This window comes from Oryza glaberrima, chromosome 7 (assembly GCF_000147395.1).
Source record: "Oryza glaberrima chromosome 7, OglaRS2, whole genome shotgun sequence".
Classification (NCBI taxonomy): domain Eukaryota; kingdom Viridiplantae; phylum Streptophyta; class Magnoliopsida; order Poales; family Poaceae; genus Oryza; species Oryza glaberrima.
Window position 1 is genome coordinate 1,452,934 of NC_068332.1, and position 19,013 is coordinate 1,471,946.

At 41.9% G+C, this 19,013-nt stretch overlaps 2 protein-coding genes across 2 annotated transcripts; both read left to right on the plus strand.

Annotated features, from left to right (window-relative positions):
• The first annotated feature begins 6,023 nt into the window (after positions 1-6,023).
• Positions 6,024-6,930, plus strand: LOC127778533 (pathogenesis-related protein PRB1-3-like). Its single transcript, XM_052305154.1, has one exon. The coding sequence runs from the start codon at positions 6,122-6,124 to the stop codon at positions 6,626-6,628; it is 507 nt and encodes a 168-aa protein (XP_052161114.1). The 5' UTR covers positions 6,024-6,121; the 3' UTR covers positions 6,629-6,930.
• A 4,319-nt stretch (positions 6,931-11,249) lies between these two features.
• LOC127779778 (pathogenesis-related protein 1-like) lies at positions 11,250-12,123 on the plus strand. The gene has a single exon (XM_052306677.1). The coding sequence runs from the start codon at positions 11,334-11,336 to the stop codon at positions 11,832-11,834; it is 501 nt and encodes a 166-aa protein (XP_052162637.1). The 5' UTR covers positions 11,250-11,333; the 3' UTR covers positions 11,835-12,123.
• Positions 12,124-19,013: the final 6,890 nt, after the last annotated feature.

Here is a 19,013-nt window from a genome sequence, read left to right on the forward strand (position 1 = left end):
TAAATGATCTTTACTCCCGGTTGATGTCACCAACAGGGACTAAAGATTGGTAATCTTTAGTCCCAGTTGGTGTTATCAACCGGGACTAAAGATTTTCGGCTCCCTGACATGCCTCTGACAGGCCATAAACCAGGACTAAAGATCAAAATTTTTATAGCCGAGACTAAAAACAATCTTTAGTCCCGATTTGTTCTTTTTGGAACCAGGACTACTGTAGAAAACAGCCGACGTAGCAAAGATCATTTTTCTAGTAGTGTATATGCCCCATTGATTTTCGACGGAGATCAGGAAGAATTATGCTTATATTTTGAGTAAATTACGCTATTCTTCACGGTACATGAAATTCTTACAGTGATCTGATAATGACACTTAAAATACTAGGACGGAGTCTCTTACCTAAAAGTCACAAAATGCAAGTCAACAATGTAAACATGTTTACGCTTCATTAATTATTTGATTTCTGCACAAGCCAGCCGCTTCTTTCAGCATCTAGCTAACTAGCTAGCATCTTGAGTAGCCTAGTGGTTACAGTGATCTAAGTAGCACCCTAAGATTCTGAGTTCAAATATGTAAAATCAAAGGTGTTTTTGATTATTATTCTGTGATGAACAATTGTCATCTGAGATTATTGGTTTTGATATTTGAAATTTATTTGCAAAGTGGTTTTGGAGATAATTGGATTTTACAGGTGATCTACAGGTACTGCTGTTGATTTGGGTCCGGTCAGACCAGGCAGTGGTTGCTGGTCAGACCGGCGTGTATCGCGCGGTCAAACCGGCTAGCCCGCGGTTTGACCGGCCGACGCTGTGTCGGTTTCGGTTTCGGGTTGTTTATTTAGATATCCGTGATTGTTTCATATTTATGGCTTCTAGATGGATACTATACGTATGTAATACTGTTGTTTGCTACTAATGAGTCAAGTTGGAGATAGCTTGGTCTCGGAATATGATTTCTTTGTTTGATTCATGTGTAGGTGACTTGATGCCTCGGAAGAGTATTTGCGGTGATGGATCGGGAGTCGGCTTGGGGATAAGACGATGTCCGTAACGGTCAGATATCATGCGGGATACTTAGGCTAGAGTTCAATGCATGTGGTTGGTGAAGATTCCATATGGCATACAGATATCATGCGGGATACTTAGGCTAGAGTTCAATGCACGTGGTTGGTGAAGATTCCATATGGCATACGATAGAGGTATTGTGTGCGTATGGGATGCGGAGTCGAATTTGGAAGGAGTCCAAATTTGGTATGATTGAAGTTTGTAAAGTTTGTTTCTTATACGAGAAGGTTTCCTAGGGTGATTAGAACTTCCAGTATGAGTTTGGTTCGTGACTTTAGACTGCCTACCTCATGTATAAATAGAGAGAAAGCGTGAGGCTTCCTGGTATCGCTTTTGAGAGCAATTGAGTTGCTAGCTTAGTTAGGATTTTGAGTTTAGTCGAGATTTTTGTAAGGAGTGCTATTGGTGCACTTTGTAAACACAGAGAGAAGCAATAAATTTGTCATCTACCTTGAGAGTTCTTTGATTTGTGTTTTCTCGAGTGCGGCGGTCCAACCGGCGATATACCGGCGATCAGACTGGCGGCATCGTGGCGGTTAGACCAGCGGAGCAACGGCGGTCAGACCGGCGGCGGCGACAGGAGCTGGCAGACGATCTCAGCGGTTCGACCGATCGATCTATATTGGTCAGACCGACGTGTTTCTGGCGGTCAGACCGCGATCCGTCGAATTTGAGGGTAACTTTTTATTCCACAAAAAGATTGGGTTTTTGGGTATACCAACCATTCACCCTCCTGGTTGGCTTAGTTCTTGTGTTTCGATCCTTCAAAATCTTCATATGAGTGAACTTCAAATTGGGTTATTTGAAGGATAAGTTCCCTATTTGATAGACTAAGTTCTTATTTAAAAAAAGGCTGCATATATCCGGTTGGATATAGAGACCAGGTAAAAAAAATACCCTTCTCTAGAAAAAAGCTGGTATGCATTAATTGATCAATGAAAGGAGAAGACCCCGCCGCCGCCGTCGTACGTCGTCCTAGCGGACACGCACTCCGGCGGTGGTGAGTTAAGGTGGCGGTGGCTGCTAGGGCTTTTTTTCGAGAGGGGAAGATCGAGTCCCTTGAATGATAGACGTGGCTGTTAAATACGATCAGGATCTATCCTGTGACTGAAAACCTACAGGGAAATACGATTAAACCCTGTCAGAAATTATTTCTGTGGTTGCTTGCAGCCCTGACTGAAAACAAAAACACATGAATAGATCCTTTTTTGGTTGCGGCTGGGTGTTCTAAAGAGTGATCGATATGCACCGTATGGACTTGCCCAACATCTAATTAGCTGGGCCTTGTCGTCTCGAACCTTGAGTTGGGCTCTCACAGGTAAGTGTGAGTTGGGCCGCTAACAGGCATCCCATATCAACAAAATGCTACCAAGCCGGCTGGTATAAAACAGACGAACGTACGAGCATGAAATATTTATTCTCGAATATAATTTGCGTACTTTAGTTAATCGATCAAATTAATTAATTAACCTGTAATATCCTGTCATCCTTACCTATCTTGACCACTTCCTTGAGTTGATTGCATTTACTATAGCTAGCTTAATTAATTAAAAGGCACAAATCACCAAAAAGAGCAAGAGCTAAATTATGTTAACGTGTACGTGAAACCTACCCAGACCCTCGCAAAACAGAAATTAAATTGTTAACGTGTACACGTACGCGTCTTCACACTTGCATCACGTAAGATCGTGTCGATCATGACGTGGCAGATCACACGTAAACATTGAAGTAGTTCGATCGATCGCCTGCCGTCAACGATTTTCCGTTGGTACACGATATAATCGATGGAGTAGCTAGTTCCATATCAGCTTTATTACTACTACTGTCTCCGTTTTGTATGGTAAGTACTCCCTCCGTTTAACGATGTAGATCATTTTAGCATTTTTCATATTTATATTGATGTTAATGAATCTATATATATCTATCTAGATTCATTAACATTAGTATAAATGTGGAAAATACTCGAATGACTTACATTGTGAAACAGAGGAAGTAAAACTTACTCCTATTTAAATTTACATGAAAAATGCGCCAATTAAATGCACTATTAATGTGATATAACTTTTTATTCAATAAAACTAATTTAATGTTACACATGTTTATTTATTTTTTTAAAACTCAGTTGGCTAAGATTAAATAAGTTCAACTTAGAAAAAAAATAAAAATAACTTGTACGCGAAGTGAGCGTAGTTTAACTGGTTAAATTCCTTGTGGTGAAAACCAGCAGCTCACCCGGATTCAGATCCTATATACATAACACGGGTGTTTGTATTTATTGCTAATTATTCAAATTCAAAATATATCAACCCAGTCTTCCGAAGATGATTATAGGGGTAGGGAGGTAAGGTGAGCGTATGTGTCATGAGCGCTTGTGTTTGTACTGTGTTTCTCAAATAAAAAATCTTACAATATGAGAAAAATGGATTACTTAATTAATTAACAAACGTTAGAAATCACAACGCACTCGATAGAAAAGAAAAATACTACTCCCTCTATCCCATAATATAATGCATGGTCAAACTTGACATAGTCACCAAAACTAATCTTTATCTTATAATTTCTCATATATTATAAGATTTGTAGTAACAAAATTATAACTATATGAAAGTAAATTCAAATGTTAATCCAGTGATATAATTTTTAGCAAGTAAAATTTAATTCATATTATACTAAATGTTGGTAAAAATGTTTTGAATGTTAAATCTTGAAATGCGTGAGCGTTTTATATTATGGGATGGATGGAGTAGGTGTTAGGGCATGAGGCATATCATACCATCTAGTACGTATATACTTTTTTACATGCATCCGTTAACTTATGCGTGTATGTGTAGTGGTATATGTTTTGGCTTAAGAAACTATGCATAGCGGTACATATTAATATATGGACGCGTCCGTTTTTTTTTTCGACGTTAAATTGATCGGCACTCATGCATGCCGACTTGTCAGCCGAGACTGTTGAACTAGTGGTCTCTCTTATAGTACAGTTCGTGTTTACTATTTGCAAACTCCACTAATTACGGTTGACTGTTGAATTAGCCGCCTCTCTTAATTATAAAAATATCTGGTAAATAATTCCAAGTATAAGCTATTCTTAATAGTCTCTGGTGCCTCTGGAAAAAAATATTGTACGTATGTGTGGAATAAGTTCGGCCAATTTGTTGTGCTCTGCTCTACCGTTGATTATTTCCAATGTACTGTACATGTACTACGTACGTACAATACCTAGTAGCGTTCGTTACCACGCATATATACGCATGTGTCTTGATATATTATTGACCCGGTAGTTGACTCCAAATTAAACTAGGGAATGTATATCACGCGAACCTTTTTGGAGACCAATGGCAAATTATTCTTGACTCATTACTAGAGTTATATTATATTAATTATTATTGGAATTAAAACCCGTGTGTGTGTATAATTGTGGACAACATGAGGATTATAATCCAACAATGGGTAAAGTGATATACTCTCAATTGAGTGTGTAGCTATATGTTTATACGTATATACTCCCATCATCCCTTAATATTTACTCCCTCCGTTCCAGAATATAAGTATATTTGGACTTCAATCGACACAGTCTTTAAGATGTTATTTTGACCAACAATATCTATAAAAATAAGATATTTTAAATAAAAAAAATTGCACATTATGATAGTTTGTTTAATGATAAATCTAGTTACATCAATATTACATGATTGATATTTTTTTTTCTTAATAGTCAAACTTAAAAATGTTTGACTTAGCAATATACTTAAAAATGCTTATATTTTAGAACGGATGGAGTAACATTTAACGTGGGTTAGTTCATTAAGAAAAAAGAGCCGACTGTGAAAGCTAATTCCTCCATTTTATATTATAAGACTTTCTACTATTGTCCACATTCATATAGATTTTAATGAATCTAGTCACACATATATACATAGATTTATTAATATCTATATAAATATGGACAATGGTAGAAAGTCTTATAACCTGAAACGGAAGGCAGTACGTAATACTAGTCGTACGTGTCGTGAAAGCTTTTGTGCAGGTAATGTTAGTCGTCCCCACAGCGATATATTTATTAATTACTTTAATCATATATATATATATATATATATATATATATATATATATATATATATATATATATATATATATATATATATATATATATATATATATATATATATATATATATATATATATATATATATATATATATATATATCACAAATCCAATTAAGCAACTCCAAATTGGCAAGGATCGATAACCTCAATCAAAAGATTAGCAACACGTAGGACAAGATTACTCTGAAATAATCGAGACAATATGCGTGTCAAAATGATAGTTACCTTTGTTTGAATTTCTCCACCGGCCAGAGAGTTTTCTTCCACACAGCATCAGCATCTAGTGCTACTCCATCTTCATTATATTTTTCCACAAACTGATCCTAATGTACTATTATCTCACAGGCCGTCAGGCAATGGATGCATCGATCGATCAACTTGTAGTTTGGTTGGTCATTCACGCATAATATATACGTACGTCATATCCAAACACGGATCGAACTCCCGTGATTATTAACGAGATAATTAATTAATTAATCTATCTTCTTGAACTGGAGCTAAGCTAGGTAGTAAGCTATATATATTGGCTGTGTTCATGCACGCACCACGTAGCCACATGAACGATGAAGCAACCTCTTCAACTTTTAAAATTAAATAAATATATTCCCCCTTTGCAATACTCCATGGACAAGTGTAAGTAATTAATTATATATTGCCATTTTAATCCAATATAATCCTGTTGATGGCGTGCATGGAAATTCTCTGCTCCTGCCAAACCCATTGGAGAAAAAATACAGATATTCTTGTACCAGCAACATTAATTTTCTACAGTTTACTATTCCATTATGGCTTGCACAAGTCATCGCTCCATCACTATAAATACATGGCATATGTATAGCAAAATCTAATCACAAAACCATACTAGCTAGTGATCTCTCTCCAATCTCCATCTCTTCGTCTACTAACAAAATTATAATCAAATTAAGAGGCATATATAGTAGCTTCAATTAATGGCGAGTTCGTGGAGCAGGTTATCCTGCTGCTTGCTGGTGCTCGCGGCGGCGGCCATGGCGGCGACGGCGCAGAACTCGGCGCAGGACTTCGTGGACCCGCACAACGCGGCGAGGGCCGACGTCGGGGTGGGGCCGGTGAGCTGGGACGACACGGTGGCGGCGTACGCGGAGTCCTACGCGGCGCAGCGGCGCGGCGACTGCGCGCTGCAGCACTCGGACTCCGGCGGGAGGTACGGCGAGAACATCTTCTGGGGCTCCGCCGGCGCCGACTGGTCGGCGGCGGACGCCGTGTCGTCGTGGGTGTCGGAGAAGCAGTGGTACGACCACGGCAGCAACAGCTGCTCGGCGCCGGAGGGGAGGTCGTGCGGGCACTACACGCAGGTGGTGTGGCGCGACTCGACGGCGATCGGCTGCGCCCGCGTCGTCTGCGACGGCGACCTCGGCGTCTTCATCACCTGCAACTACTCGCCGCCGGGCAACTTCGTCGGCCAATCACCCTACTAATTATAATTAATTATATTATCACACTCACTAATTAATCATATCGTATGCTATGCTACGTGTTTATGCATGTATGGACATGTAGTAGTGTCATATGGTATACCGTATATGTGTACGTATAATATACGTACGTATGCTGGTCAGAATAAATCCGACGAATAAATAAGAAATAAATAAAGCTGTCTCAGCCGTATTTGCTTAGTGTACCGTGTATGCATGTACTTCATGGTTACATGCATGGCCTGATGGTCATGTACATAGCTGGTTTTTGCTGGTTAATTAATTTATCCTTAATTTTGAGTTTATGGGGTTTGTACATACTGGGTTAATTTATCAAAACCCGATTATTATGATGGAGATTACTATATTGGACATAGTCAACATTGTAGACCAACAATATATGCAAATTTCTCGCTGAGAGAGAAATATATATTTGGCTCAAAGAAAATTTTGTGGAGGAATACACATGCGGGTCGATGTGTTGCACGTATCGATAGTTCCAAGATGAAAACAATTATTGCCAGGGTAATTTACTAACACATATAAACTCAGTTAAAGTTAGAAAAGTTTGATTTTAGACAAAGCTAAAATAACTTACTACAATGGAACAGAGTTAATTAGTACTAGTATTTATTCAGCAAACGGTGCATGCTACCGTTCCGACTTACACTCTCATCCTCTTTAAGTAATTTACGATGTTAAAACATCAATAATTCGAAGAAATTATGGTTAGACACACTTAACCTATCTAAACTCTCTGCGCGAAAAGGTAGAGAGATAACACGTGTAAATTTTGGAATAGGATTGGTGGAAATTATTTAGTTTCATTAATTTTATTAGTATGAGATTGTTAGGACGACCTTTTATCTCACATTGAATCAAAATCGCAACAACATCTAGTACAGCTCAAAAGGTATTTGGAGGAATTGTCGAAGTGGAAGCTAAGATACATACTTCTACAAAGTTCCTTGTGAAGAAGCAGAGCCCACGAGGACATAGAGCATATATAGTAAAACGATGATTTTTAAAATTCCTGATCGGTGGGAAGTTACACTGTGACTCTGAGAGGTAATTTCTAATGTAAATTTTGATACACTTAAGTATTTTAGTTATCAAAAGTTATCAAAATTTAAATTATAAAATTTAGTAGCTCTTGGTATCTCACAAGTACCATAAAATTTCTTCAGTAAATTAAAGAAAGACGAAGCATCAAGGACGAAGCTGTCATCTCCAATGTGTCGTTCAATAATCCTGCAAGTGCATCAGTTGCTGCTTTTTTGCAATGTTGTCTTTTGGGCTTGCTTAATTGGGCCCAGACTTGGAGAGTGGTTAACCCAACGGAATAAGTTCACCTGAGGACCCTTAACTTGTCAACGAATCTGATTTTCGTCCTTCAACCTAAAAACCAGATACAACGGATCCCTCAACTACCAAAACCGGTACAGACGAGGTCCCTCGGCGGTTTAGATGGCGGTTTTGGCTTACGTGGCGCCTACGTGGCTAATTTGACTCGGTCTTCATGTGATGTGGCATTGACGTGACGCTTATGTGGCAATTCGATCTCGAAAAATAATAAAACTCGTAGGACCCGCATGTCAGTTTCACACACAAAATAATAAAAAATGGTGGGACCCACATGGGCCCCGCATGTCATCCTCACTCCTTTCTTCTTCCTGCTATCCTCTCCTTTCTCGCTAGCTGCAGCCCGCGCGAGCTCCTCTCCTTTCTCGCCGGTCGCCGCCCCCGTGCACGCTGCTCCGATCCTCTCCTCCATCTGACCGCCACCCGCGCAGCGCTCCTTTCTCGCCGGCCGCCGCCTGCGCGCGCCGCTCCAATCCTCTCCACCCTTTCGGCCGGCGCCCGTGCACCGCTTCTTGCCCAGCAACCGCCGGCAATAGGCCCACAGGGCGGGAGTGGAGGAGGTTGTGCCTCTCCAGGCCGTCCTTATCTCCGTCGGCGAGAGGAGGGAGCTAGGAGAGGGGAGAGAGATGAAGTGAGGGGAGAGAGGAGGAAGAGAAGGGAATGGGGATGACACGTGTGTCAGGGTTACGGGTTAGGTATACCCTCTACCCTTCGATATACGTCACGTATTGATATGGCATGCCCGCGCATACATGGATATTTTCTACATACACCAAGGAAATCCTTCACGGAGTTTGCAGAGAATAAGAGTTCTACTCGATCGGACAGGACTGGGTCGTCAATATGTCGTGTAGGCTCCGGTGTTTCCGAGTTCGACTTGGAAACCGCCTGACTTGCGATATAAAAGGGACCCCCTGGGAAGACCTAAGGCATCGAATCTCAGATCCAACACAACCACCACAGCCTACGAAGTCGGAGCCTGCAAGAGCCAAATCGTCGGGATAGCTAGTCGAACCTACTCGATTACGTTCTCGACGGTTTTCATCGAGTTCGATCGTCCCCTTTTGCAACCTGTGATTCCATCATATAATCCCATATCAACTGGATTAGGGCTATTATCTGTCAAGGGGCCTGAACCAATATAAATCTTCGTTTTCTGTTTGTTCGATGTCGTATTATGTAGATCCTTGTACCAACGGACCCCAATACCCTCTATATCCGGTCTACGGGCATCACCCGTCGACAACGTGGGTTCCACCTTTTTATTATTTTGTGTGTGAAACTGACATGTGGGTCTCATGAGTTTTATTATTTTTTTGGATGAATTGCCACTTAAGCACCACGTCGGATGAAAACCAAGTCAAACTAGCCACATAAGCGCCATGTCAGCCAAAACCAATATCTAAACCGCCGGGACTTCGTCTGCACCGGTTTTAATAGTTGAGGGACATGTTGTATCTGGTTTTCCGGTTGAATGACGAGAATCGGATTCGTTGAGGGACCTTGGACGAACTTATTCCTAACCAAGCTAGCCATGGTCCAGCCCAATCGAGTTTCCGATAGAGATACCTTTTTTAATTTACTGGTGACGATAATTTATAGGCTAATTAAGAAAGAATTTTACAGCCCCAACGGCAATATTTGTAAACGAAAAATGATTTTTAGATAAAATTTTTACATATGTGTTTTTAGTGATTTAAAAGCAAATAAACTATGATTAAAAAACCTCACAATCAACTCTAAATTTAAGATTGAAAATTTAAATTTTAGCTGATAAGTATAAGTATAAGCGAAAAGATGAGGCAGAACATATATGATCTTCGCAACCGTTTGGCATAGTTGAAAAACATAAAATGAGCTAAATACTGTCCTTACAGTATGTATGTATGTATGTATGTAGATCATACAGATACTGATCACTAATTAAGTCGTCTTTGGGAAATTACCCGGCATGATCGATGGATCAATCATGAGAGGGTGACTTCGTGTAATGGTAGTAGTCACATCTCGGGCCGGCCAGCGACGCATAGAATTTTATGGATCAAAACTACACCAAATTGGCAGGTGTAACCTCAAAGATTCGATCGCAACAGATAAGACAAAGATTGCTTAGATTATTTCTGCCATCGTAGTTTCACCGCTAGTTCGGTTTGTAGAACCCCAATTTTGAGTGCTTAATTATTCGTCTCCAATAGAGTTGTTATCTATCTTGTTCTTGGTTGTATTCTTTAATTCGTATGCAGGGATTAACCTTCTCAGCGAGGTCAATCGGGTAGCATATAGTTGATAACTAGACGAGACGTGATGCTCTACGATTGCAAGGTTCGGATCATGTTGATCGGTAACCGGATCATGTGTGTCAAGTTTTCGCCAAATCGAGTTACCTTTGCCTATCGGAAGATCAGGACCTAGTTACTCATCAGTTGGTATCGGAGTGTCAGATTGCTAGTTAGATAATTTATCTATCCATAACCAGAAAATTGCCACACAAAAAATTAAATCGAGAGTTATCAATACCTATCGAAAGATCAGGACCTAGTTCCTCATCAGTTCGTATCAGAGGAGAACACCGATCTCCAATCAATAGAAGTATGGCTATTATCCATCTCGAAAACGTTGAACCAGTATAATATCCATGTCTCCCTTTCTCTTGCACTATAATTTCATTTGCATTCTCATATCAGCCGATCCATACATTCTCGAAACACAACCTGTAAGTACGGATCCTGATCAGGTCGGGGTATAACCATAGGCATATTCCGATTGGGAGATGTAGATGCAGGTTTTGCAGATGAATATGTTAGACTTGATTTCGTAGAGGCGTCGTATCTAGGTCTTTTTCTCATTATTTTCCAATGCATGCATCGATCAACAACTTGCATGGAGGTGACGATCGAAACAAGGGAAAAAAAACAACAACTTGCAGTGAGGCGATAGTGGTAGTTGTAGTTTGGTCGGTCATTCGATCTCGCTATAGAGCTACGACGACGTATTCAACCATATATAACACATGGCAGTGATCTTGATCACCTTTAGTTAATTTTTGTGAGCATGTACGAGTAGCCACGTAAAGTATCGATATGAAGTAAATTAAACCTCAATTTCCCAAATGTCACGTTCGCGTGCATGGAATTATTTGCTCCTCTTAATTTGTGAATAAAATAATTTGACGAGAAGCGTACGTACATTGCAAAGTCATCGAACTTTGCACTATAAATACCCAGCTTATACAGCCATATATCCTCACACTAGCAACAAGCTAATCATACATATATAGTACAAATCAATTCCCTCTTTAATTAGCTAGCTTGTGCTAATTAAAGAGGTTAATTAATTTGCATCGAAAATGGCAACCTCCAGCTTGCTGCTAGTAGCTGCAGTGCTCGCGGCGGCGGCCATGGCGGCGACGGCGCAGAACTCGGCGCAGGACTACGTGGACGCGCACAACGCGGCGAGGTCCGACGTCGGGGTCGGGCCGGTGAGCTGGGACGACACGGTGGCGGCGTACGCGGAGAGCTACGCGGCGCAGCGGCAGGGCGACTGCAAGCTGGAGCACTCGGACTCCGGCGGGAAGTACGGCGAGAACATCTTCTGGGGCTCCGCCGGCGGCGACTGGACGGCGGCGAGCGCGGTGGCGGAGTGGGTGAAGGAGAAGCAGTGGTACGACCACGACAGCAACAGCTGCTCGGCGCCGGCGGGGAGCTCGTGCGGGCACTACACGCAGGTGGTGTGGAGCAACTCGACGGCGATCGGCTGCGCTCGCGTCGTCTGCGACAACAGCCTCGGCGTCTTCATCACCTGCAACTACTCGCCGCCGGGCAACGTCGACGGCGAATCTCCCTACTAGCTACTAGTAAGTATACGTACGGACGTACGTATATACGGCTACTTTACATACTAGTACTATCGTACGCTGATCCGGCCAGCGCTGCAGGAGGACTATGTACGTACGTGTACACAGTAAGTAGTCCTTGTTTTTACTGTATTTTACAATATTTTTACACACAGTTCGCATGCTTAATTATACCTGGATGTACGAACGTATAAGCATGTGCGTATATATATGTTTGTATACTTGTGCCGGAGGGAATAAAGCCGTCAGCCGTTCGTGCTCAACTGCTCAGCTGTGATATTAATTATACGGCATTAATATTATATAAACCATGTGAGTTTATTCTTTTTCTTTGTTAACTTTGTACACTGTGATGGATGCGAAATGGCTATACGTACGACCAGGGTTCTCAATTTCGAAACTTGATTTTATGCCAGGGGTGATAAAAATACCGAAATTTTGAAAATTTCTGGCCGAAGTTATTTAAAAATTTGACTGAATTTGAATAAAATTTGACCAAACTCACAAAATAGCAAAAAACCGAAAACTTCGGACGAGATTTGAGCATGCTGGTGGGGGGCGAAATTACCGAAATTTTGTAAATCTCGAATCGAAATTTGAAACCCTGCGTACGACTCATGTCGGACTCAATTAATGTATAGACACGGCTGTCCCTTTATTTGACTATTTGTCACTTTTACAAGATATAATTAATTTACCATTGAACCCGTATATCATAGACACATAAACGTCCATATATTATAGAGTCCTACAAGTGATAAATCCTTAATTATCATGTCTTAAAAGTGACAAATGGTTAAATGCATGCCCCCATCGAAAGAAACCAAACATAGAGATTGGTGGATGAGACACGGTCGGATGTATAGTAGTACTCGTGATGGATATGGCATGTTAATTTCCCTTGTCGAATTAATGACACACTCACTTGACCAAATATCCTCTAGTTTGATACATCTATCGTGTCATTTTAATTATATGCCGATCATGAAGCTACTGGAGAAAATTAAAATAAACTACTCCCTCCGTCCCTAGATATTTGACGCCCTTGACCTTTTTAAACATATTTGATCATTCGTCTTATTAAAAAAAATTAAATAATTATTAATTCTTTTCCTATCATTTGATTCATTGTGTACTCAAGTTTTTAATAATGTCTATAAAAGTTTTTGAATAAGACGAACAGTCAAACATGTTTAAAAAAATCAACGGCGTTAAATATTTAGGGACGGAGAGAGTACTTCAGAGTGGATATTCTACAATTCCAAATTAGTATAAGTTATGGTCAGTATACTTAAAATAGCTTGTCATGTAAGAGAGGCGATAATTAAGACCAAGGTAACCGCATCTTAATGATCCAGGCATATAAAATCACACAATATATATGAATCCACAACGAACTACCATTGACAGTTCAGAAAAATATTGTCGGGTGCACCGTGGCCCATGGACCTTCACACACACATGTGTGTTAAGGCCCTTTTAATTTATACGAAAAGCGTAGGAAAATTGGTGTATACCAAGGTTATTGAAATAAAGGATTAAGTCCTATCATTTCTTTTCAAGTTCCTATGAAATGGACAATTATATAGAGACTTTAGAGAAAAATAAGCATGAGGTTCTACCTCGTGTTTTATTCTTCCCATGATTCTGAATTCATGTCTCCTATGTATCAACCAAATGGCGATTTACAAACTTCCTGTATTTTTTGTTCCTATAGAAATTACGGGCATCGGCTTCTCATAACCGTCGTCGCTCACCCATACGACCTCGCCACTCGGAGCTCGCTCCTTTACGGCCCGTTGTTCGCCCGCTACCGTTAGAACCGTGACTACGGATCTAGTGGCCTTGAAGCTAGACTTCTGGATCTGATCGACATGTCTAAGCCATAGTTGAAAAAACCGAACCGGCAATCGAACCGCTCGAGTCCTGGGTCACCGGTCCAGCGGTTCAACCGCCGGTTCGCACAGTTCGAATGTTGAACCGGAAGTGTTATATCTTATGCATATTCTCTATTTGTCACTTGCGAAAGTTAGCTGGATAGTAAATGCGTGGGGCTTTCAGCCAGCCAACCAGCGTTCGAACCCCTATTCCATACCTTTTTTTTTGCTATTTTTAGTAGTACACATGCACCGTGGGCCTTCAGATCTTTTCAATGGTACACATCCTCTCTTGGCATGACAAACCGGCCGGCTCGGTTCACTCTAGTTCGCCGGTTCACATGAAAACCATCCGGTTCAGTCGGTTTATTCCGGTTCAAATGCAGGGGCGGTCTTTATAGCAAACCGAGCCATCCAAACCTTTGGTTCCGGGTTTTTCCGGTTCAACCGCAAAACCAGATATTTGGTATAAGCTTATGGCCATGGAATTCAACGTGTCATAGTTCGAGGAGGGACACCATGGTCAATAAGGGAGATGGCGCCAACAACATCTATAGGAGAAGAGGAACAAGATATGGCGGTGATAAACTCATATAGGCATCGACTGGAGTTGCTGAAGAAGAGACGTAGTGATGGAGACGATAGCTCAAGCAGCGACATAGACGGTGGCCAAGTGAACAAATAAGCGAAAGGGGTGACGGTATGTGTTTGACCCCTATGCATCTCCTATACCTGCCCATCCCATGCTCACACATGGTCATCCCTGCGTTAGCATGAGCCATGCCTAGCTAAGGAGCTACAACCGATTTCCGTGTTTCCTCTCAGCCTGGCTTGGAGAGGTCACTTTTGCACTAATGAATCCTGACTCACACGCCGATGCAGGCAACCAAAAATATCGCTGGTTGCACACGGGATGGGAGAAACCCCTAGTGCAGCCAAGCAAACATGTCCTAAAATAACGAGCCCAAACGAGTGTTGGAGCCGAACTAGCTTGTTATCCATCCATATATATAACTAGTACCCCTTAATTCCCTCTCGAACGCAAGTATTCTCTTTCTAGGATATCTATTCTTGGACCCCTAGAAATTGACGAGTTCAATTATAAAAAAAATTAGATCTAAAACTCCTTTGAAATCCTCCACTTTTGCCTCTCATTCTAGCGTCTAATTCTTCAAATCATCACTAAATTCAAGAAATAATCTCAACTAAAATAATCCCAGCCAAATGTATTTCCATTAAACTCCAAGAAACTACAAGTTAAAAAATACCAAAATTTGAATTCAAGACAGGATTCAAAATATTCATTTTCATCTCAAAATCCTCTCCCTGGAAAATTACCAGGGGAAGCTATTCATGTTGGGACAAACTTCATCCTTTTTCCCTGTCCCCGGCCTAATCGCTCACTCCCTTCCTCCCTACCTGTCTTTAGAGGAAAAAGTACACCGAAGGTCCCTCAACTTGTCATCGAGTTACAAAAACATCCTCAAACCGCAAAACCAGATATTTGGTGTCCCTTAACTAATCAAAACCGGTCACAATAGGTTCTTCGGTGGTTTTGACCCCGGTTTAGACCGATGTAGCGGCTGAGTCAGCATGGGACCCACGTGGGCCCCACATGTCAGGATGCCACGTCATCTCTCTCTTTCCCCTCTTCTCTCCCTTCCTCCTATCTCTCTCTCACTCTTCTCTCACAGGCCGGCCGATGGGTGGGGAGGAGGCCAACAGGGCGTGGCGGGAGAGGAGGTCGGTGGCGGCAACGACGTGAAGCATCCCGAATTTCCCCTTTCTCTTTTTTCTCTTTTTTTTCTTCTCTTTGCCGCAGGGGAGTAGCAATGGGCGGCGGTGAGTTGGGCTGAGCAGCAGCCAGTGGAGCAGAACGGCGGCAAGCGAGTGCGTGACGGAGGGCGGAGCGGAGCAGAGACGCAGAGCGGCGGTGGAGGCAGGCGAGCGAGCGCACGGCGGCTGGCGGAGCGGAACGGTGGTGGTCTGCCGCCAAGTTGAGGAGCTGGGCGAGGACGGCAGCCGCCGAGCCACCGCCTTCTCTGGGCCCCTGCCTTTGAGCTCCTTGCCGACGACCGCGACCACCCCGCCTCCTCCCTTTCCATGCAATGGAGCTCACTGGCGACGGCGTGGATTTGGACTTTGGAGGAGCTCGCCGGCCTCCCCGCGCCTCCACCGTGTCTCACTCACCGCTGGCCTCTGCCTTAGGCCTCGGAGCCGCCGTGCTTCCCCACAGCAACTGCCGTCGTCACCGCTGCCATCCTCCTCTCCCACGGGCTGCGACAGAGAAGACTGAGAGAGAGGAAGGGAGAGATATGACGTGGTATCCTGACATGTGGAGCCCACGTGGGTCCCATGCTGACTTAAGCCGCCACGTCGGACAAAACAGGGGTCAAAACCACCGAATGACCCATTGTGACCGGTTTTGATTAGTTAAGGGACACCGAATATCTGGTTTTGCGGTTTGAGGATGTTTTGTAACTAGTTAACAAGTTTAGGCCCTCTTTGATTCAAAGGAAATTCATAGGAATTTTAGAGGATTTCATTCCTATAGGATTTTTTTCTATATAGCCCTTTGAATCAAAGGAATGAATCTTATGGAATCCTATGAAATTCCTATGGATTGGCTAATGCCATGCAACTTTTGGAGGAATTCTAACATGAGGTAAAACCTCTTGGAAACTTTCCTTTGAGTCTTTATCTCTCCTCTAATTCCTGTGTTTTTCATGCGGTCCAATCAAACGACCATTCCTCTGTTTTTTCTGTGTTTTGCAATCCTCTGTTTTACACTTACATTCGTATCAAAATCCTGCATTTTTTCTATTTTTATGTTTTCTCATTCCTGCGATTCAAGGGGCCCTTATAGACCTTCGGTGTACTTTTTCCTTTTTCAGACCAACACTGGCCGGCCCAGGTCGTCCCCTCCTCTCTTTCCCTTCTAAATCCATGGCGGTCCGATTCTTTCCAGTCCAGTTGGCCTGCTATCCTTCCCCACTTCCGGCCCATCTGGTTCTTTCCTCTCACATTGCTTTGGACCACGTGGTAAATATAAGCTCGAAAGCACGTACAATACAAAGAGAGACTGGCTAATCTCGTATTTGGGAAATTTCTGTGCATGACATGGATCGATCATCAGGACAAACGACGAGTCAACGACATGCATACTTCCTCCGTACTCGTAAAGAAAATCGTTCAGGACAATGTTTAAGTCAAATCTTAGGAATATAAATCATGAATTGAAAATATAAAAATTATATAAATAGATTTATCTTGAAAAATACTTTCATAAAAGTATACATATATCACTTTTCAATAAATATTTTTATAGAAATAAGAAATCAATGTTGTGTTTTGGAGATTGTCACTGTTTAAAATAACTTTTTTTATGAGTACGGAGAGAGTAGTTATCATCTCGACCAGGCGTTGCATATATCACACGTCATTCGACCGGAATAAATCCAATTAAACGACCGCTCCTGTTGGCAGCTGTAAACCTCAAAAGATTCACGACACGTACGCAAGACAAGATTGCATGCCTCATCTCTATGAATAATGCAAGCTAATTAGTTAGCGCTAGCTAGTTACCCTTCAATTAGTTTATACTTGTTGATTTTTCGCGCTTTGCTAGCTGCGAAACTTACTAAGCAATTTTTAATAATTTTTTTACAGTCGAGCAAGGAGCAAAAGAAAAAAATTGATGAAACGTCAGGATTTATCATACTTATTATAAAACATACAAATGATATCCGCGCTTTAGTGTGAAACATATTGATAAGTATATGTTATGTAGAATCGAACACAATAAACTAAGGCTACCAGAGAGGGGGTGAATGGTAGAGAAAACCAAAAACCCAAAAACTTTTAGCGGAAATAAAAGTTACCCTCAAATCGATGGAAATCTCGATATAATCCTATCGCCGCCGGTCGGACCGCTCGCACGCCGCCAGTTAGATCGCCTCCCAGTCACCTGAACCCGAAGAAACACGAATCGAAGAACTCTCAAAGTAAATGACAACTTTATTGCTTCTCTCTGTATTTACAAAGTGCAACAACAGTACGCCTTACAAAAAAAATCTCGACTAAACTCGAAACCCTAGTTAAACTATCAACTCGATCAATTGCTCTCAAAACGATATAGGGAAGCCTCACGCTCCTTCTCTATTTATATAAAAAACCCTACTTAAAATTAAAGTAGGTGTAAAACTTCTATTGACAATAGGACTCAAACCTTGTATTCCAAATCAGCAGCACCGGCTGCAGAAAAACCACATCGAAACGGATTCCTCTCCACTGTCGTCAGTGTGCACTCGGTCTCCTACTCCCGTTCGGTATCCTCATGCACACGTCATTGATCCAACAGGCCATCGCAACCTGTCCATCCTGCTAGACCGTTCGCACGTGGGCCAACGGCCTGTTCACCAAGCCGATCGAGCCACCACATGCTGTACACATGCATGTACACGAGCTGCAGCCACACATGCACAGCACTGTACCTGCATATATACCACACCCATATATATTGCTACAGTACCTCGCCGTACTGTAACGCCATATACTCAACTCCAAATTCTTCCAATCTCCTTCGCAAACACCGACGCTTGCACGCACACTTCGTGAAACCCGTTGCAAAGATCTCTCTCACACGATGTCCATCCATCGTATGCCATCTCATATCCAACTTCGTCACCTGGTATCCTTGACCGTCTGGACCTCAACTCCTCCCTGAGTTTAGTCCCGATCCCCACCGTTGACCGAAATTGTCCACCAAGAATCCTGACTCTAGTCACCTTCTCACGTGGTATCCCGACCGCACTAGACCTCTGCTCCTCCCTGAGCATAGTCCCGGTCCTCACCACTGACCAAGGCTGACCTCAAGTCACCTGCACACAATCAGATAAAACAACCGTTTCTGGGCACAGATATCACAACCTGACCCACATTAGCCACACGCACTCACACCAACATCCACACATCTTTTCAAACCAATTCATCAAATAAATCATTCTGCAAAGCCAATTGTTCATTACAAATATTAATCATGACAATATTTTCACATGTTAAATATTATAAAAGTGATTGATAGATTTGTTAAAATATTATGGAAATGATGTGAGAGATGATGACTAGATATGCTTGCATGTTGATTTACAGAATTAAATAAGTTGTAGATGTATATGATGTTATATGCTTGCATGAGGTTAAATATGTAATTACTAGCACTAGTGGTGATGATGTGACATGGTTAGCTTTAGACTTTTAGTGAGTTGTAACTTTATATAAACTATAGATTCATCAC

Bases quoted from the DNA above. Each gene is read 5' to 3' on its own strand.
- LOC127779778 (XM_052306677.1), top strand. From the start codon at position 11,334: ATGGCAACCTCCAGCTTGCTGCTAGTAGCTGCAGTGCTCGCGGCGGCG.
- LOC127778533 (XM_052305154.1), top strand. From the start codon at position 6,122: ATGGCGAGTTCGTGGAGCAGGTTATCCTGCTGCTTGCTGGTGCTCGCG.